Source organism: Leptodactylus fuscus, chromosome 11 (genome assembly GCF_031893055.1).
Source record: "Leptodactylus fuscus isolate aLepFus1 chromosome 11, aLepFus1.hap2, whole genome shotgun sequence".
NCBI lineage: Eukaryota > Metazoa > Chordata > Amphibia > Anura > Leptodactylidae > Leptodactylus > Leptodactylus fuscus.
The window spans coordinates 36,196,902-36,218,143 of record NC_134275.1 but is presented as its reverse complement, the minus strand read 5'-3'; the positions used below and the strand labels follow the sequence as shown (position 1 = coordinate 36,218,143).

The following is a 21,242-nucleotide window of genomic DNA, read 5'->3' as shown; positions in this document are numbered from 1 at the left end:
CGCAAAATGGAGGAAACAATCGAAGAAAAAGGCCTCAGTCTTCTTCTTCGTCTTCACCTCTCAGGCTGTCCAAGATGGAGTAGTTCCGGAGCAGGCTATGGATGAGCCTGCGGCAGTCCTGAAAGGTGACTTGTTCCCTCCTGAGAACAAGCCTGTTTCTGGCGAACCAGATAGTGTCCTTGAAGCAGTTCAAGATGCGCCAGGCCTTCTCACAGTCAGTCTCTCTGTGGATCCCCGGGAACAGTCCATAAAAAACCGAATGGTAAGAAAGGTTGCTCCTGGGGACAGAGTCCTGCAGATCGTCCTCCAGGGCATCCAACAGACCCTGAGCAAACGGACAGGCCCAGAAAAGATGGTGGGTGGTCTCCTCCATGAAGGGACATCTGGGACAGTAGCGCGTCTTGCACAGGTTGCGGGCATGCATGAACGACCTCACCGCCAATCCTCTCTGCACGGCCATCCACGACATGTCCTTGTGCCCATTGGTCAGCTGGGCCGAAGAGATGTTCTTCCAAACGACCTCCACGGTTCCAGCTGGCAGCCCTGGGATCTCCTCCATGGTGTCCTTAGCTCGGATGAGCTTGTGGACCGTCTTGGGTTTCCAAAGGTCAGGCTTGAGCCCCTCCAGCTGGTGCTCCCTCACGAACCGAATGACGTCTCCGTAGTGCCAGGGGACGGTCCAGTTGTAAGGGACGGAGCTGTTCCACTTGTCCCATTCTAGGCGACGCCACAGGGGTAACAGGAACAAACAGGACATGGCTCGGCCTGCCGACTCCTTTCCGGTCATCAGGGTTCTGCGGACACAATCACAAACAAAGGTTAGTCTCAACAGAGTGGGGATGTTGGGGACACCCTTACCTCCTTTGGACGGGTCCTTTGTACATGACAACCCCCTTCACCCTGTCCATCTTCGAGCCCCAGATGAAGTGGAAGACGATCCTGTAGATGGCTTTGACCACGGTGTTGAGAGGTGGCCAGACCTGCGTGGTGTACTGGAGCACAGGCAGGATCTCATTCCGCAGGACCAGTGTCTTCCCTTCCAGCGAAAGCTGTCTGAGGCTCCACAATCCAATCCGCTGATTGCACTTCGCCAAACGCTTGTTCCAGGACCTCAGAGCCGCTCCCTCCTTTCCGAACCAGACTCCCAGGATCTTGATGAAATCCGGTTGCACTGTGAAAGGAAGGGGAGAGGAGGAAGCCAGCTGCCAATCTCCAAAGAGCATGACCTCTGACTTCCCGCAGTTAACTTTTGCCCCCGAAGCCCGGCCGAACTTCTCGCAGGTCTGGGCGAGCGTGGAGACCGATGATCTGTCGGAACAGAAGACGGTGACGTCGTCCATGTACAGCGAGCACTTGACCACGTGGTTTCCAGGTCCCGGTGTGGTGATCGCTCTGATCCCTGCATTCTGCCGGATAGACTCCGCGAAGAGTTCTATAACACAAACAAAAAGAATTGGTGAAAGAGGACAGCCTTGTCTGACCCCAGAGAGAACTGGAAGGGGTCAGTCTTCCAGCCGTTCACCAACACCAAGCTGTGGATATCAAAATACATTAGGCTGACGTACTTACAGAACCCCGCACCCAGACCGAATCTGCGGAGAGCCTTAGCCATGAAGGCGTGAGAGACACGATCGAAGGCCTTCTCCTGGTCAAGGCTGACCAGGGCCGCATGTGCACAGCGGTTTCCGATATAGTGCAATGTATCTCTCACCATGGCCAGGCTATCCGCAATCCTACGGCCAGGAATGCCGCAGGTTTGGTCGGGGTGGATGATCCTGCCGATGACAGCCTTCAGTCGAGTCGCCAACACCTTCGCCAAGATCTTGTAGTCCACGTTGAGAGAGATGGGTCGCCAATTCTTCAGCTCGCACCTTTCCCCCTTCCGTTTGTACAGGATCGTGACCAAACCTTCCCTCAGCGACGGCGGCATAGTACCCCCCACCACCATCTCCTCGTACAGGTCCTTCAGGTCCGGGCAAATGAGGTCGCCCACTGCTACATAGAGCTCCGCTGGGAGGCCGTCACTGCCCGGGGTCCTTCCGGTCCTAAAGGATTTAGCGGCAGAGAGCACCTCATCCGCCGTCAGAGGGGCCTCAAGAGCCTCGGCACCTGCAGGATCAAGAATGTTAGTGATACCCGATAGGAACTCCTCGGCTGCGTCGTCATCTGTGGGCCTCAGGGAGTAGAGGTCGCGGTAGTAGTCGTGGACGACTCCCATCACTTCCTGCTTCCCCCGTCTGATGTTGCCGTCCGCGTCCTTCATCTCTGTCACAGGCGTGTGGCCGGCGTGGAGTTTCCTGAAAAAGAACGAGTTACACTTCTCACCCTTCTCCAGTGTCTCCACCTTGGAACAGAAGATGACGTGCTGAGCCTCCTCCTCAAAGTGCCTTTTCAGGCCCCTCTTGGCCTCGGCGAGCATGTCCCTGACGTCCCAGCCGCAGCGTTCAAGGTCCATCAGTGAGTTGAGCTGGCGCTGCATCCCCTTGAGGTCCCTCTTGCGCTGTGACGCCTGCTGGCGTCCCTTGGCCTGGAAGAAATGACGGATTTGAACTTTAACATATTCCCACCACTCTGAAACAGTCCTGAAAAAGAAGCGGCCGTTACGCCAACACAAGTACGCATCTCTAAGCTCCTCCAGCGACCCCTCATTTTCCAGCAGAGCGCAATTCAACTTCCAGGAACCTGGGCCAGGAGGGAAACCGTGGGCCAGGAGGGAAACCGTGGCCCAGAGTACCCTTGAAGAGAATGCCCCTGTGGTCAGAGAAGAAGCAGGGGATCATAGAGTGCCTTACCTGGGTGACCGATCAAGAGGTGAACACAAAGTCAATCCTGGAGCGCTGCGAGCCATCCGGGCAGCACCAGGTATAATTAACTGATGCCGGCCCCATGGAACCCACAGCGTCCCGAAGAGAGGCTGCGGACACCATCTCGATCAGTAGCTTTGACGTCACGTCCAGCTTCGAAGATGTCGAGGAGCTTCGTCCGTCCGCTTCCACAGGGCAGTTGAAATCCCTGGCCAATACCACTGCCCTGGTGGTGACGAGCTGTGTGCGCAGGATCTGAAAAAGCTCCAGACGCTCGGCCTTCCTGGGGGAAGCGTACACGTTGATGAGCCTGAGAGGCTCGTCCACCCAGGTGCCATTGATAACCGCAAGACGGCCACCGACGAGCTCCTGGACGGATTCAACAGTGAAGGCGTTCCCCCTAATGAGGACAGCAATACCTGCGGACTTAAAGTTGCCCCCACCAAACCAGTAGGATGGACCGTGGCTCCACTCCCTGCACAGGTGGTGGTATGACCTGGAAGAAGGAAGGGAACACTCCTGCAACATAAAGACATTAATACTGGGGATGGAAGCGAAAAAAGCAAGCGTCGTCTGCCGTCTCCTCTTCTCTCTCACACTTCACACGTTAATGGAAAGAAGGTTAATTCCTGCCATAGTGAAAAGGTAAAAGGGTTAAGACAACAGTCAGAACGATACAGGCTAGTTACCGCTCCCATCGCAGATGTCCGGGCCCAGCTCCGGTGTCCCGAGGCACAGGCCGCAGATCTCCTCCATCTCCTGGACGATGAGGGCCACCTGGCTCGCTGGTCCTTCCCCCTCCAGGACGGCCGCGATGTTGGTGTCCAACTCCGCGGTGTCCTCCTGGTTAGGGTCATCCACGATCTGGCTGACCCTCCTCTCCAGCTCGGTGTCCGCAGGGATGGGGTCCCTGTGGTCGTCCACCTCAATGGCGTCCTCTGGGGCCTCAATGGCGATCTTCTTAGAAGGATCGTCACTGTGGTCCTCCCTCTCCTTCCTCTTTTTGGGTTGCTTGGGCGGCTCTGGGGCGACAAGAGATCGAGAGGGGAGGGGGGGGAATTCCTCCATAGACAGTACTGAGGTAGCTGGAGGAGTGACGGTTAGTGCTACCTCAGTGGAAGGAAGGGTGGGGGTCTGGGTGCTAACAGGGGTGTCCACCGAGGTTGTGGAGGCTACGGGGAGGGAAACCTCGGTGGGGGTGGAGGTAGGGGGGGAGACGATCTCTTACCTTGGCCCTTGGGGCCCTTGCTCTTGTCCTGTCCCGGCTTCTTCTTCGTGGTCGCCTGGGTTCTAGCCTGGGGCTTTGAGGGCCTGGCCCGAACCTCTGGGGTTTTGGCGGGCCCGGCTTTGGCCTTGGGGGCCTTTGCCGGTCCCGCCGTCGCCCCAGCAGAACTCACGGTGGTGAAAAGCCTTTTCGCTGCTCCTGCGTAGGATGTGGATCGACGGTCGCAGTCCTTGTAGACGTGGCTGGCCAGTCCACACAGGTTGCAGGTCTTTGCCTTCGGGCAGTCTTTCGTCTCGTGGCCCGCCACCCTGCAATTCCGACAGGCTCCAGCTGTGCAGTCTTTCACTTCATGCCCTTCCGCGCCGCACTTCCTGCAGGTGTGTGGCATGTCTGGGTAGAAGATGAGGCCCTGGCTGTTACCTAGGGAAAAAACAGGTGGTAAGTGCCTTACCCCGTCGTCTCTGGAGCTGTCTCTCCCGAGCTTGACGATCGCTGACCACTTCCCCGTCCAGTATCCCGCCTTGTTGGTGATGGGGGAGGGTTCCCAGATCACCGTGCAGAAGCGGTTGAGGAAGGTGAAGATATCTGCGGCTGGAGTGTGCGGGTTCCTCATTGTGATGGTGATCCTCCTCTCGTCCCTCTGGATTGGGCAGTTGCCCGCGAAGGGGGATCCCGGCACAGCAGATTTCACCGCGTTTCAGTACCTGCGGCAGACCTCCGTGCTCACGATGGTGACATAGAAAAGGCCCGTCACGAAGGCCTGGACGCTGAGCGTCTCAGCTGGTGAAAAGCCCTGCTCTGCCAGCATCTTCTGGCAGAAGGTCTCCTCTGTCGGGTCCGGGCGCCTCCCGTCCACCTCCCTCAGCTTGAGGACCACGGTTTGCCGCATCCAGGGCTCCAGGGCTGGAGGTCCCTGTTTTGGCTTGCCGGGCCCCACAGGCTTGGGGGAGGCTTCAGGGATGGCTGCCCCGGTTGCTGTCTTCCTGGCGTCTTCTCCGGGAGTCGTCGTCTCAGCTGGGGCCGGGGCAGTAGCTTCGACGATGATGATCTCCTCCTGAGTAGTCGCCATCTTCTCCGTCTTCTCCTCCTGTAGTCTCCGACTCTGGTTATCGCTATGCAGTCTTCAGCTGCTCAGCCTCTCTCGAAGGTGGTTCACCCTGGTTCACACCTTCGGGATCATGGTATCTCCCCTGCCAGGTAAGTATCTTTACCCGAGGAGAGAACCGTGATCATGGTATCTCCCCTGTCTTCCTAATTACATCATGGAAGGCAGATTTGCATATTCTTCCCATAGTTCCTTGCAAAGTGGAGTGCTAAAGGCTTAACAAGTCTCCACACACCTATATGGTGGTCTCTCCCTAAGGAGTGACAATATCCCCTAAACCCTGTCTAAGCCTCTCACCTCTACCAAGGTATAGTCCTCTCTACATCGGGCTGAAGAGATCCAAGTAGATCGAAACAGCTGTCCTCGATTGAGAGACTATACCTGGTAATAATCCCAGCGTCATTGCAAAACAAAGGCCTCTTGGAAGGTCGGGCATGATGCTAAAGGGAACAGCCATTATTGGGTTATTTCACTGGAATCCTGTCATAACACAGGCTTGCACATTCCAGTGAGCGCCCTCTATTGGTTTGCAATACTGAGGCAGCAACTGTCTTCCTAATTACATCATGGAAGGCAGATTTGCATATTCTTCCCATAAGTATATCATAGTTTCTGGAAAGTCCCAGACTATAAAAATTTCCTGCATTGATGGTCGGATCCATTGAAACCTATCAAGACAAAATACTGTTATCACTAAGCTGGTTGGAGAAAATCTTCAAACTCTGTAAAATTGTGAATTATTTAACATTTGCAAAAAAAATTAACCTTCAATTTTCTGCACTTAAATATGGTTATTGTGATGGTGCGTTGGTGTAGTGTCATATGTCATAGTGTGATGTCATATCCCTACTCTTTTTGTGATTGGGCATTGTCCCATGTCTTGTCTGCCACATCAGGAACTGAGCACAAAGGGGGAGATAATCGAATCAGTATTGTTTAGCCTTAGCTGAGTAGTGTTTCGTCCCCTTGTGAGGTCCACCAATGGTGATCCACCTTTTATGCCATGACATACCCTGCAGGACACACTATTATCTCTGGCCCTGGGGAGACTGTAACCTGCCTGTCCAGTCACGCAATTTAGGGATATAAGAAGGGCTAGGGGAGAGAGTTGGAGTGTTAGATACTTCTGGAGTTATCCGCTGCTAGGTGGGATCAGACCAGAACGTGAAGGCAGGTAGACAGAAGATCCCGTCCTGATGGAGCCTGGAGAAGGATTTGTGCCTGTTTATTTCTGGGGAGTAGTTGTTGCATCCTACAAAACAGAGAGTGATCTGGAGAGTATGTGGACTGTGATTCATCCCGTTTGTCCTCCTAGTTGACTGATTTTGGATATAGACTGTGCTCTGGCTATGGACTGTGTTTTGTTCCTAGGTGGCAGGCTACCTTGTGTGTTATCGTTTTTGGCATAAAATCGTGGGCTGCTCCACCTGTCCTCGCTCCGTTGATTCATGTGGTCATTGAGAAAGAATCCCTCCACACAGTTATGTTCATGGGAAAAGCCACTTAAATGGACAGCTGAAATTTACCTTATGAAATTTGCATCTCCTGGAGTCCGGAGGCAGTACACAAATGGGATATTTTCCCCTAGATACAATCAGAAGAGACCGGATAACAAGCAATTAAATCATCAATTAGATAATCAGGACCCACCTATAAGAGGCCCACTGACCCACTGAGTCCTTGTATAGTATAAAAGCAATAAAAATAGGTAGGGTAAGCTGTACTGCCTCCAGACTCCAGGAAATGCAAATTTCATAAGTTAATTTTCAGCTTTCCTGATCGTCCGTCGGCAGTGCACAAATGGAATTTACAAAGCAATATCTGGGTGGGAATTCTGTTGTCTCCTTAAGTACCACTTTGCAAAAGGCCAAATCTTCTGAGACCATTATGTCCAACTGGTAGTGTTTAATAGACATGTTAATGGATAACCATATTGGCACCATGCATATTTTGGTGCAATGGTACCCTGACAATTCTGCCCTAATATTGAAATGTCTCAGGTAGAGTGCGCCCTCACAGATTCTGGTGAGGGTTGTTCTGAGATGTCATAGCAGATCTTTGTGGAGTGGGATCCATCTTGCTGGTGCTGATTGGATGGTTTTGCAGCCTTTAGCTCTACCCAAAAAGAGGCTTGTAAATAAGGCAGGGTGGCTCTTTTGTTCATTTTCAAGATGACTCCAGGACACAGGTAAGGTTATTTCCGGATTGATGTTGTAAGTAGAAGAAATTAATTCTGGGCAAGTACAATGGTAGCAGAGATAGCAGCTGCCACAGGGCCCAACACCTTAGGAGGCCCGGGCCCCCTCACTAGTTAATATGGCAAAAAAAAGAAATAAAAAGTAAAGTTTACTTTTTGAGAGCCGAGTCCTCCTAAGGTGTCGGGTTCAGGTGGCTAATGTTTCATTAATGTGACCACAATAATCTGTGCACTAAGCGCTAGCCATGCGCAGGATTCATGCGAGTCCAGATTTGGATCTATTGTGGCCATCACAGGATTGCCCTCATTTGCATACGTGTGGCACAAACATAAACACAGTCTTCATAACTAGTACAGTCAGTAAAGGACCGACTCACCTAACTGACTAGCCACTAACTGGAGGGCCTACATTACACCCCCATTTCTATCTAGAGTTGCCAACATACACACATTGCACGCAGAGACACTAGGTACAAAAGCACGCTCCACATGCCCCATCTGACGCGTTTCTGCTGGCAGGCACCAGCTCATCATAGGCTATACAGTGGAATAAAGCCAGGGAGCACTCGAGCAGGGGCCTAACTACCATAGAGGCAGCGGAGGCGGCTGCCACAGGGCCCAGGCCATTAGGGGGCCCGATGACAGCCACTACCGCTGCGGTTTTTTTTTTTTTTTAAATTAGCCGTTATGGGCCCTATTTACTTGCCGATCCTGGATATAATACTGTGTGCAGGGGCCACTATGGGACATAATACTGTGTGCAGGGGCCACTAATGGACATAATACTGTGTGCAGGAGCCACTAATGGACATAATACTGTGTGCAGGGCTTACTAAGGGACATAATAGAGTGCGGAGGAGGGGGTTGGTCGAGGTCTTCGGTGTCGGTTGGGGGGGGGCCATGTCAAAAGTTCACCACGGGGCCCCGCCATTCCTAGTTACGCCACTGCACTCGAGTGTACACCGCTGGCTGTTAGATTAATTAGCGTTTGATGTGTACCACCCGGCCGGCTGTAATGAGAAGCCACGGCGCCGGAGCCGGCTGTCTAGGTTTAAATAGACTTAGTAGTGCCCCCAACACACCATGTGACACTGAGGCATGCCCAATCACTGGGCCCCATACCTCCGATGACACGGGCATAGAGAAAAGCCCAGGAATGCCCACCTGGTGTTCCCTTAATACAACAAAGACGCAAAGTGGCGTCTATAGTAACCACCGGAACATACAACGTGGCATCTCTCCCAATCAGGGAGTCAGAGATAACACCACAAAAGTGGCCAAGCGACACCAGTAAACTAAACAACAGGACTCAGAAGAGTCAAACCTGTACTCTTCTATGTAACTGAAGAGAGAAAAGGAAAATACAAGGACTCAGTGGGGCGCTTATAAGCAGGTCCTGATTGTCCAATTGAGGATTTAACTGCTTGTTAACCGATCTCTTTTGATTGTATCTAGGGGAAATTATCCCATTTGTGTACTGCAGATGGACGATCAGGAAATTTGTCTTTTCAAAATTCTGCTATATTACCATGCGAATGTTAAAATACCCCATCATTGGAGGATGTATGATAAATCTGCAAAGTAAACAATTGTGGACAACAAATTATATTCAGTCTGTTGGGAAATATTTCACAAGCTCAGAAAGTACAGTTCCCTTGGGACAAGTAGTATTGGGTCACATGGCTTATATATAGACGTGAAGACCTTGTATACAAATTAATTCAGAAGGTACGTGTGTGGGGTCTGGAGAACGGCTCTATACACCTCGGTGTCATCATGTATGTGCCGATACTACTGTTGCTTGGAATGGTTTCAAGACTGTGTAGTAGTGACCAGTCATGTCCAGGTGAGTACTGCAGATATATATATATATATATATATATATATATATATATATATATATATATATATATATATATATATTGATTGTAAGCTGATGGCTGGTCAAGTAATGGGGGGGGGGGGGGTGTACATCTCACTCAGACTACTAAGGCGGGTGAGATGAGAAAACTCCAGGAATGTTTGTTCTCAGCAGACAACTTTCGTATGCTGAGCATTTTGGTAAATGCTCAGTATTGGGCTGGATTTTTAGGAATGACAGGTAGGTTGGTAGTGGGACCTGTCATTCCACCCCCCTCCAGTCCACACTTTGGGGATGTTCCGGCAGCGACTCAGCTGTTGAAAATCTCTACGTCAAGGAGGTTTAAGAAGTCAACTCCAGCAGCAAACTGGGGGCTGAGCTTGGCTGGAGAGCGAAAGAGAGGTCATATTTTTGGAGCTGTGTCCTGAATGACTCAACTGGCTTTTGATTTCTGTTATTCTAGGTGGTGTAACCTATTCTATGTTTAGTTAGAGCCTAGCCGGGCAGGTATTTATTTTTGTATTGTTTCCTTTTGTTGCTGCACTACCTTTTTGAGATTGTTTTAGACTAAAGAAACTGGACTTTTGTGTCTATGCCACTACACCTAGCAACCCCAGACCTTGACTTATACATATATATATATTGTTAGGAGTATTTAGGTTCTTTAATTTCTATTTTTCTTACCTGGGGATTTTTTGGCTGCACAGTGTCTGGGGTGGCATCCTGGCGCTGCGGGGTTGTCCTGTCGTGAGTATTGGTGCACACCTTCTGACTTGCACGTGCGCACTGATGGTAGGCAGCTTTATCTCCTGGTTGATTAGTCTGTCCTCCCATTTGCACCTGGGAGGAGTGGTCTCTACTCTGTATTTAAACCCATGCCTCCCATGGTTCTGTGCTGAGTGTCGCTTTTACAGAGCTAGGCCTTAGCAGGAGGAGTAGGTGGTGTTCTGGGATAGAGGAAGTTCCGTGGTTGATTTTTGGGAGGTTTGGGTGAACGAGTTGGTTTGTGTGTTTTCCCTTCTGTGTTCACCAATCCTCCCTCTGTGTAAAATTGACTGTGTGTGTGAATTGCCTTATCCTTTGATTTCTACTCAGTTTCCCTGTGTTTGTTTCCTAGTGTATGGTTCCTTCCCATATTGGTTTGGGGGAATCCTTTACCACATGTTTCCTGTGTGCTGCTTGGTTTTGTTAGTCAGCGCACACCCTTGTCAGTCCCTGTCAGTAGCAGCTTCACTTGTTCGTTAGGGGTGACCCCCTTTAGTCTCCAGTCCCTAGAGGTCTTATAGGGCATTCCTTCTCCCACTTCCCTCTAGGCCTACGGAATCAGTGAGAGAGGAGCTGTCGGGGTCAGGCTTAGCCTGAGTACAGCCGACCCACACCCGTGAGGCAGGGACTGGGATAGCTAGTGGGAGTAGTGCAGGGCGAGATTCCCTACTGCTATCCCTTAGCCCCGTTGCAGCTACCTGGACTGACATAACATATATGACTATATATATATATATGATTTATTTTTTTTTCCTTACAGAAGTGAAAGTTATAGGGATTGGGGAGTCGGACAAATTATCAATTCTTCAAGGCTGCCCTGGTCACCCTGGTCTTCCAGGACAAAAAGGAGATGTTGGGACACCGGGAGAAAAAGGTGGGTAGAATGTGAAGAGCTATTGAAATGTATGGCTTATGTTAAGTAATCCAATATGGTGACGAATAAAGATCTTTAGAATATTGGTATATGTTTGAGCTTATCTCTTCTACAGTGTCCATCAGCTTTACAAAATTGGGAATTTACAAAAAAATAGTCATAGATAACATAGAAGGTCCATGTGGCTGTGTTAGGATTGTGGAGCAGGTGCGGCCATGATATGGAAGTCACAGCCTGTTCCACTGCACAGTCCAGCACTGCAAGGGTTAACTTCCCTTGCAGCAGCCGGGCATGGTCGGCTCTTTGACTAACTGGCGTGCCGGCCAATCTGCGCTCGGTGTGGGCAGCTGGGCTATTTTCTTGTGACTGCCCCTTGCCTATTTAAGGGGGCTGGTCTGGATGCCCAGTGCTCTAAGATCAAACTTCAAGAGTGTGCGTGCGTTCCAGCCTTTACCAACTATTAGTTGCCATAGCTAGCAATATCCCTCTGAGATAGCAATGCCTCTGTTGTGTGGTGAAGTACTCAGTAGGCTTTAGCTAGCTGTACTTCTCAGTCGGGGTTACTGAAAGTGGGTTTGGCAGTAAGCTGCCTTGGTGGTTGGGTGGAACTGTTGCACACTGGGTTTAATCGGTCTCTGTCTAGACCAGGAGTTCTGGCTAGACAGGTCTCTGTGATCTATAACAGAGCACACCTGGTTGTTTAGTTTAACTGGCAGTGGCACTAACTGTCATACAGTGTTCACACCAGGTTGTGGAGCAGTCAGAGTCCAGTGGGCTCCGTAGGGTTTTCGTTTATTTAGGTTTTTTTAAATAAACCCTGCTGACCGTAACAGGCTGCTGATATGTAGTCCAAGGCTGTACACAATTTGGTCACAATTTTAAGGGTTGTATATGCTGCCAAATAGAACCTGAAGGGGTTGAATACTAAAGATGACCTGTTATCAGGTGTTAAAAGCTCAATGACATACTGGTACATAATTTGGTGGGAACTTTGGTGATCCAAATCTATTCAGCCATTCTAAAGATATAAGCCCTTTTAGTTTTACTACAAATTAGTGTATACTAACTAAGTGGGCAGTAACACTGCTTTCTCAATGTGCCTCTCTGTGTGCTGTCATGTAGTGTTACCGCCCACTTGGCTAGTATACCTTATCTTGCAACAACACTAACAGGGCTTATGTCTTTGGAATGGCTGAACGGATTTGGCAAAACACCAAAATGCTGAAGGTGACAATGTCTAACAGATGTATGTCACTGGTGACAGGTCCTCTTTAATATCTGCTATTCTCTATGTATAACATTGTATAGTATATAAATATATTGCCATATTTTCCAGGGCAAAGGGGATCTGTGGGGGATCCAGGAAAGGTTGGACCTTCAGGTGAAAAAGGTCAGTGAAGAATTATTACATATATTATTATTATTATTATTATTATTATGGGGCATTCACACTACGTAACGCCAGCGTGTATCACAGCCGTACACGCCGGCGTTACAGCAGGGCTGCCGAACACTTCCCATTCATTTCTATGGGAGCTGGCATGCGAGCGCTCCCCATAGAAATGAATGGGCTGCTTCTTTCACTGCGAGCAGTCCCATTGAAGTGAATGGGAAGTGCCGGCGTATACGGCAAGCTCTGCTCATGCCGAGCCGTACACGCCGGCACTTCCCGTTCACTTCAATGGGACTGCTCGCAGTGAAAGAAGCAGCCCATTCATTTCTATGGGGAGCGCTCGCATGCCAGCTCCCATAGAAATGAATGGGAAGTGTTCGGCAGCCCTGCTGTAACGCCGGCGTGTACGGCTGTGATACACGCTGGCGTTACGTAGTGTGAATGCCCCCTTATTATTATTATTATTATTATTATTATTCAGTATGTAATACAATAGCATATTATCCTTATGAGGCCCAATAGAATGAGCCACCCTAAAAAACACTGGGGGATGAAAGAGCAGGGAATCTGAAATACTATCAAGTCTGATGATAGGGTGACAAAATCATGACCCCATATCTGGTAAGTGCTAACTGAATTCAAAGCATTGTCAGCTTTGACTGTATGTGCACGGATGTTGGAGATATCAGTGATGTTAGTTTTGGGTGAGGACCCCCGGACAAGACAGTACTCTTCCATAACATTGCTCTGTCAGCGATGACACTAGGCTGTAAGGCCGGCCTCTCTGACAGTGGAGGGATATTGTTGCCGATATCTCTGGCACCTCGGTGTATATCGCCAAAGTTGAAAGTGCGCTGAATTCAGCACAGTGTCAGCTTTCTAGCGGTATATAATCTATAATATCTATCTTACAGGAGAGAAAGGAGACAGGGGAGAAGCTAAGCCGCTATATGGTAGGTTACATTTCTGTATGTGAGACTGACATTTACTCCCATCCCTCTTCAGCCAGCTGTTTATATGATTATTCAATTACAAACATTTCATCAGTTGTTACTAGGGTTGAGCGATCATGTTTGGAAAAGATCGGATTCCGATCGGTGATCGAGAAAATTTCACGATCGCCATCGGAATTCCGAACACGTTCTTTTTATGTGGGATCGAGATCGGTGATCTTTTCCCACAATGCTTTGCTTAGCCTTCACACTGAGTATACGCTGTATACTCAGTGTGAAGGCTCCGCTGCAGTTCCATAGGAATGAATGGAAGCAGCCGGCACACAGCCTTAACCCTCTGCGCACCAGCTGCCTCCATTCATTCGAATGGGACGCTAAACTAAACATCTCTAGCAGCTACTTACCTCTAGAGATGGTTGCTCCGGTGCCCTCCTTCTTGTCTCGCTGCCCCGCCTCCCAGGTTAGTGTTTAAAGCGCTAGGTAGGCGGGGCTTGTGGCTTAGGAGAGTGTGGGCGGGTACAGGGTGGAGACGTGATGTCTCCCCTCCCAGTACCCGCCCACACTCTCCTAACCTGGCAGGGAGGGAGCAGCGAAGGGAGAAGAGCAGCGTGGAGCGGCAGCGAGGCAAAGAAGAAGGAAGGCACCGGGCACCGGACCAGCCATCTCTGGAGGTAAGTGGACACCAGGGGGGACTAAGTAGCCAGAGGATTAAAAAAAAATCCTCTGGCTACTTTAGTGATTCACTACACAGCGTGGATTCTAACAATTGTTAGATTCCATGCTGTATAGTGAATAGGATTGCTTTTAAAATCCGATCTCCGATTAATGAAAAAATCCCATTGACTTGCATTGGGATCGGAATTGGGATCGAGATCGGGTTCGAATGAAAAATGATCGGAAATCGGATTTTAAAATCGATCCTGAAAAGTCAAGATCGGCTCAACCCTAGTTGTTACACTTATTTTGACAAATACATTGAATATCTGCAATAACTAAGTACTGGAGTCAAATCCTGGTGTATATCAGTACACAACAGAAATATCTGACGAAGGCCACATTCTCAACTGCGTCTGGAGACTATATAGCAGCGTCTGCCTAAAATCACCAGATGAAAATATACTACATGTACGGCTTTCAGAACTATCCAGACCTTTCAGTTGAAAAGAACGGATCCCTGACAGTCTTCATTGTTGGAAATACCTGACTTGCACAAATTATAATGTTCCCGGTCAACTGTCCCCATATCATAATATCCCTCTCCATATGCCCCCATAGTTTAAAGTAACCTTGCAGTTGTCCCAACAATATTATGTCCCTCTCCTACCAAGCTTTACAAAGCCCCAATATTCCCCTTTCCACGTCCCCCTTCTGTCTCCGGTCCGGAATATTCTGGGAATTGCAGGCGCAATGTAAATGACATCATCACATTGCACCTGCAGTTCCCGGTGAAGACGGCATCAATGGTGAAGCAGGGAGCGGACAGAACTCTTCTTCACCATTGTTTTCAGTTATTTTTTTAACTAGACAACCCTAAGATATCTGTCTTCTAATCTGTCTCCTAGTTGCCAGGAACTGTGAAGAAGTGCAGGACCAGGGGGCAGTACTGAGTGACTGGTACACCATATACCCCGATGGCAACCAGCCCCTTAAGGTCCTGTGTGATATGGATACAGATGGAGGGGGATGGATTGTAAGTATATACAACATGTCAATAAGTCACTAGGAGAAGATTCTTCTGATTAATACTGGTCTGTTCTATTCTACAGAATATGATAGTCTCTATATAAAGGAACAATAACTCCATATTGTTCTTTGAGTAAGAGATAATGTTTTTGTTATAGAACTTTGCAGGGGTGGAGATATAGGGAGCGTAGAGGTAGCATTTACTACCAGACCCTGTAGCCACAGGGGGCCCTGTATAAGAAGACACCAGTATTATTGGCAGCACATGGTAAGTGGGGCCCCGTTACATACTTTGCATTGAGGTCTGGGAGCTTCAGTTTATGCCTCTGGGACTCTGTATACTGTCACTTCTAGGATAGTGGTGGCTTTTTAGTAGATTTTGTAGTCTACATCTGGTCTATTCCTACGTCTATCTTTCCTACAATGTATGGTCATGGCCAAATATTTAACATAACCCCATCTGCTCTTACTCTAGGTAATACAGAGACGTTGGGACGGGTCAGTAGATTTCTTCCGCACTTGGGCTGATTATAAGAAAGGATTTGGAAGTCGGCTGAATGAATTTTGGTTGGGGAATGAGAATATTCATCAAATAACTTCAATAGGTAATGATATATCTAAGGATCATCTCCCTATTGACCATTCAGCTCATTGCTTGCCCAAGTGTTGTATATGAAGGGATCATAGTTCTATAATCTGGTATTGCTGGCTTGTCATGACTAGTTGACCTGGTGCTTATTATTTTATAGTAATAATCTATCATTCGTCCTTGTTTTTTTTTTACTAAGAGTAACTATGGGAAACATTTAGTGTAGAGTCTAGTGAAGCCACAGTCAGGATCAGACAATATGTTCCTGTGGGCTGTGAGTTGTAGCATAAAATGGCTGCATGCACACGGAGTTACGCCGGGCTTGTAAAAATACTCTATTTTTACAAGCCCGGCGTAACTCCGTGTGCATGCAGCTAACTTTGCATCTCTTTTTCCGTACCCCAATGATACTGTGAGTGCTGGACAGGAGGCTCCTGGTCAGGCTGGAAGACACCGCATAGACCATCACTATGATGCAGTAAATACTGCCTGGTCCAGGAAATGTGTCCATCACCCCACCACGTTATCCAGATCACATATATCCATCTGATTTGACCAATTTTTTGCACTAGGGGGTCAGAAAACTTTACCAACAAAGATATTTTAGTTTCCAGTTTCTAAATCTCCGAAATATCCTTCATATCTCTCTCTATAAAGGAACATGGGAATTACGTGTTGATCTACAAGATTTTGAGGGCAAAAAGGTGTTTGCAAAGTACGCAAGCTTCCAAGTCTTGGATGAATCTCAGAAGTATGAATTATTAATTGGAGCTTTTCTGGAAGGAACTGCAGGTGAGCATCAGTTTGGGCGGAGTGTCCTTCGTAGAGGTTGGTTAGACTCCATATCTAAAACCTTTGGTATACTTGCTAGAAGAAAGCAGTAGGCCTTACGGAACTTGTAGCATGGGGAGGAGGCCTCCAAGATTGCTTATGAATACTCTGAACAATATTTCATTATTTTGTCATTTTGCAGGGGATTCTTTGGGAGGTCTAAGCAAAACCAAGTTTAGTACCAAAGACGAAGACAATGACAACAGGGATGGCAGCTGTTCCCTCCTGTTTAAAGGCGGCTGGTGGTATACCAATTGTCACTCAGCAAACCTTAATGGATTATACCACCTAGGAGAGCACACATCCCATGCAGACGGCATCAACTGGTACACTGCAAGAGGGCATACATACTCATTCAAACATTCAGAGATGAAGATTAGAGCGGTTTAGACTGAGACGCAGCATGGGCAATTTGTGAATTTCCAAATATTTGTTGAAAGTTTCTTACCAAACCACATAATTAGGGTGCCTGGGGTAGGCTAAGTCAATGTGTAGGCTGCCTACTTGTAGATGCTTCCTTCACCTGGGGAAAATAAGTGTCTTGCCGGCCCCATTGCTGTGATGTTGCAATTTTTTTCTACATGAAATGAGCTCTTTGGAGCAACGGGGGTGTTGTCATTGCTCCATAGAGCTAGGCAGCAACACTCTTATAGCTCCAAGGAGCTCATTTGGATATTGAGAAAAACGGCGATATCTCAGCGACACAGGCAGCGATTCACAAGGTGAAAACACTGTTTGATTCAGAGACCCTTAGCCTATCTATCTGCAGGACTGGGTTAATATGTCGTGTTCTTCTGACAGACTACCAATAATTTGACGAGGTTCTCCTCATCACAAATTCAGTCATCCTCTGGTGGCGCAGGAGGAAACGCTGGCCTTGATAAATCTCCCCATATGTTCCTAAAGGTGCTCTACACTTTTACATACTTTACAATGACTGTATAGTAATCCAGAATATTTGATAACCCGACAACTATCAGGTCCTATAAATTACAAAGAGTGCTAAACAGTTCATTTATTACCCCGTTCCTCCATCGCCAGTAGAAGGAAAATAAAAGGTCAACTATAAATATGAATGGTGTGGGCTACTCGGACTGGTAAAGTGGTGATGATGGGGGATTTTATTGACTGGGGTCACAACTCTGCTTCTTCTGCAAATGGGTGAATATTTCTCAATTTATTACAGGGTAATATTATTGGTCAGTTTATAAAGGATCCAACTAGAGTTGGAGATCTTTTGGATGTGCTCATTGGCCACCTGATATCAGTAGCCACTGGTCGAGATCTAAAAATGCAAGGATTTTGCAGTTCATGAAAAATCTCTGTTTCAATAACAACAATGTAATAATAATGTAATGTTGCCCATCCAACTTGAGTTTGGTAGCAGAAGCAACATCCCTTTTTAAGAAGGACAGTTTCCAGAAGTTGAGTTTCTGCACTTCAGGATGTAGACAGACATGACAAGTTATACTTAATGTTTTCCCACAGAATCTTCTAAGCTTCTCCTACTCTGTAACCTGCTTTTATAAAGGTAAACATAATTACACTTCTTTAGTAAATACTGATCGAGGTATAAGAGGTTCCAGATGTATTTGCTTATGTGGTCCTGTTTGCACATGTCTTTGTCTAAGGTCCCTTTGTATAGGATCCAAAATGTTCTTCACTATTCATTTAATGTATGCAAGCAAAATATATTATGGTAATTAGAATTGGAAGCAATGTCCTAATGGCATCCTTCCCATTATATGAAACAGCCTTAAATTGTAAAAACTGTTACTATAAAATAAACAGACTGTTGAGTGGTCGATTGGAAGACTTCAGACATGCTGGAGAGTCTTGTGTTTATTGTCTTTTTGGTCACAGTATTCTCTTTCCCCAGAAGAGTCCTTTAGAATTGGGAGCTCACACAATAAGGTGAGCTCCTTAGTTCAGGGATCATAACCAAATTCTACCACAACATTGCCTGCAGATCAGACCAGAAATTAGAAGATAACATGGCCACCGTAATGAAATCCTGGCTGGGTTTCTGACAGGTTCTAGACTATAAAAACTTTATACTTTCATGGTTGCATGAAATTTTTTAAATTCTGTAAAATTTACAAATTACTTAAATTTACAAAAATAATTAAAATTTCAATTCTTCAAGTCTACACAAATTTAAATATAATTGTGTTTGGGAGAAAATCCATCCAAACATAGAAATGTCTTTTCTCAACCGTGCTGTGTAACCATGCAACTACTCAAATATCCGATCATTGGGGAATATGAGCTAAATTACGCCAATCAGTCTGTTGGGAAATATTTCACAAATTTAGAAAGGACAGTTCCCTTGGGACAAGTAGTATTGGGTCACAAGGCTTATATATAAACGTGAAGACCTTGTCTACAAAATTATTCAGAAGGTAAATGTGTGGGATCTGGAGGACGGCTCCAAACATCTTGTAGTCATCGTGTACGTGCCGATACTACTCTGGCTTGGAATGGTTTCAAGGCTGTGTAGCAGTGACCAGTCATGTCCAGGTGAGTACTTTATGTATACATATATGTGTATATAGTTTCATCAGACAGTATGTGATCATGGACAATTTATCACTAATGTATGTTATTCCACCCCTAATGGAACTTGTATTTTACTGATAGATGTGAAAGTTATAGGAATTGGGGAGTCAGACAAATTGTCCATTCTTTGAGGCTGCCTTGGTCATCCTGAACTTCCAGGACAAAAAGGAGATGTCAGGACACCAGGAGAATAGGTGGGTACAAAATGAAGTTTACTGAATATAATGTTACGTAATCCCAAGATGGTGACCAGTAAAGATCTATAGAATATTGGTATAGGTTTGATCTCATCTCTTCTACACTGTCACTTTGCTTCAGAAAACTGAACTACTACTGTTTCCACCATCTAACAGATCTGTCCCTGATATATCCATTGTAGTCTCAGGCCTTACTATAACTCCTAGGCAGTATGCCCGCTGCCTCGGGGTCATGTATGATGCAGACCTTTCCTTCACCCCTCATGTTGAATCACTCGCATGTTCATGTCACCTCCACCTCAAAATTATCTCCAGAATACGCCCTTTTCTTACCAGAGATATACTAAAGACACTTATTATCTCTCTTATTCATTCTCGCCTTGATTACTGTAACTCCTTACTATTCGGTCTTCCCCTCACTAAACTCTCCCCTCTACAATCTATTCTGAATGCAGCGGCCAGGCTCATCTATCAGTCTAGACGCTACAGTGATGCCTCTGGTCTGTGCCAGTCACCACATTGGCTGCCTATTCATTATAGAATAAAATAAAGTTATCACCCTCATCCACAAGGCTCTCCATAATGCCGCACCTCCATACATTTCCTCCCTCATCTCTGTCTACCGCCCAACCCGTGCTCTCCGTTCACTCAATGACCTAACACTTACATCCTCTATTATCAGAACCTCCCACGCTCGTATACAAGACTTCTCCCAAGCTGCACCACTTCTCTGGAATGCTCTACCCCGGACAATCAGATTAACTCCCAATTTCTACAGTTTCAAACGCAAACTAAAGACGCATCTTTTCAGACAAGCCTATCACAATTTCTAACGTAAACCCTTAACCTTCCACTGTCCCTGCTCCCACATTTCCCCACGATATGATGTCATCTCTGGATAACTTTATCTGTCCAAGCTCCATCCACATGTTAAAGGACACGACTGTTGACGGCTCATAAAGTTTTATGTTTGTGTAATGACAGTCACCTCTATTACAAAAGTGTCTGACCTCTGTATAAGCAATGCCGCCCCTGCTACCTCTTGTGTCACCCCCTCTACCTCATAGATTGTAAGCTCTTGCGAGCAGGGCCCTCAGTCCCATTGTGTGAAATACCTTTCTTTGTAATGTATCTTTCTGTCTGTATTTGAAACCTACAAATTGTACAGCGCTGCGGAATATGTTGGCGCTATATAAATAAAATGTATTATTTTTTATTATTATTATTATTAATAATAATAATAATAATAACAACTGTAAATTATAACGAAATGGAGAAAGATAACTTAAGAGCAGTCCACGTAGCTGCTCTGTGGCCCCAGGATGGTCTTTTCTCATTTTTAGGGGTATTGAGAAAATGGTAAAGGATGTGGTGGAGTCATGATGGGATCTGAATGTGGTCTAATGTCTATCCTTGCTATGGGGCCACCATTCACTGTGTACAACACTGTATATAAATCTATTGCTGTATTTTCCAGGACAAAAGGGATCTAGGGGGGCCAGGAGAGGTTGGACATCCAGGTGAAAAAGGTCAGTGAAGAACTTTTAAATGGAATATTAGACTGTATGGAATAACATACAAAACAACAAAATTATGACCCCATAGATGCCAACTGCTAGCTGGTGTGTTAAATCTACCACACCATAGGCATGGTTTAGGTTTAGTATAGTTGTGTGCTATGGGAAGGAATGGAATGAGAATTGCTCGTATAAGACGAGCTTAAACACTTAAATATCTTCCTCTTACAGGAGAGAAAGGAGACAGTGGAGACGCTAAGCCACTACATGGTAAGTTACATTTCTAGAAGTGAGGACTGAAATTTTACTGCACATCCCCCAAAACAATATAAAATTGAGAGACATATCACACCTACATTAGAGAAACTAATTTCTGGAATCTCCAAATTTAGAATTTGAAAGTAAAAAAAAGAGGGGTTTGAGACTGTTTCTTACCCCATGAAACCGACCTGGACTGGAGGTGCCAAACTTGGACTGGAGGCTAAACTGATCAAAAGGGAATCCTTCTTCTACACTTCAGTACTCTCCATTATAGCCTGTGGAGAGTTGTAGTAAACTTTACCAACAGTATGGATACCCCTATAATGACTAACCTAACTGTAATGACCGCTTTTGATAAAAATAAAGGGATTGTTTGCTTTAGGAAATCCTCTCATTGGGTCTCCTGACAACACATCATTCAGTTCTGC

At 46.8% G+C, this 21,242-nt stretch overlaps 1 protein-coding gene across 1 annotated transcript; it reads left to right on the top strand.

Moving 5' to 3' along the window:
- The first annotated feature begins 9,084 nt into the window (after positions 1 to 9,084).
- On the top strand, positions 9,085 to 18,076 carry LOC142184288 (ficolin-1-like). Its single transcript, XM_075259070.1, has 8 exons — positions 9,085 to 9,177; positions 10,718 to 10,831; positions 12,168 to 12,221; positions 13,139 to 13,177; positions 14,740 to 14,867; positions 15,336 to 15,465; positions 16,107 to 16,241; positions 16,423 to 18,076. The coding sequence occupies exons 1-8, from the start codon at positions 9,108 to 9,110 to the stop codon at positions 16,668 to 16,670; spliced, it is 918 nt and encodes a 305-aa protein (XP_075115171.1). The 5' UTR covers positions 9,085 to 9,107; the 3' UTR covers positions 16,671 to 18,076.
- Positions 18,077 to 21,242: the final 3,166 nt, after the last annotated feature.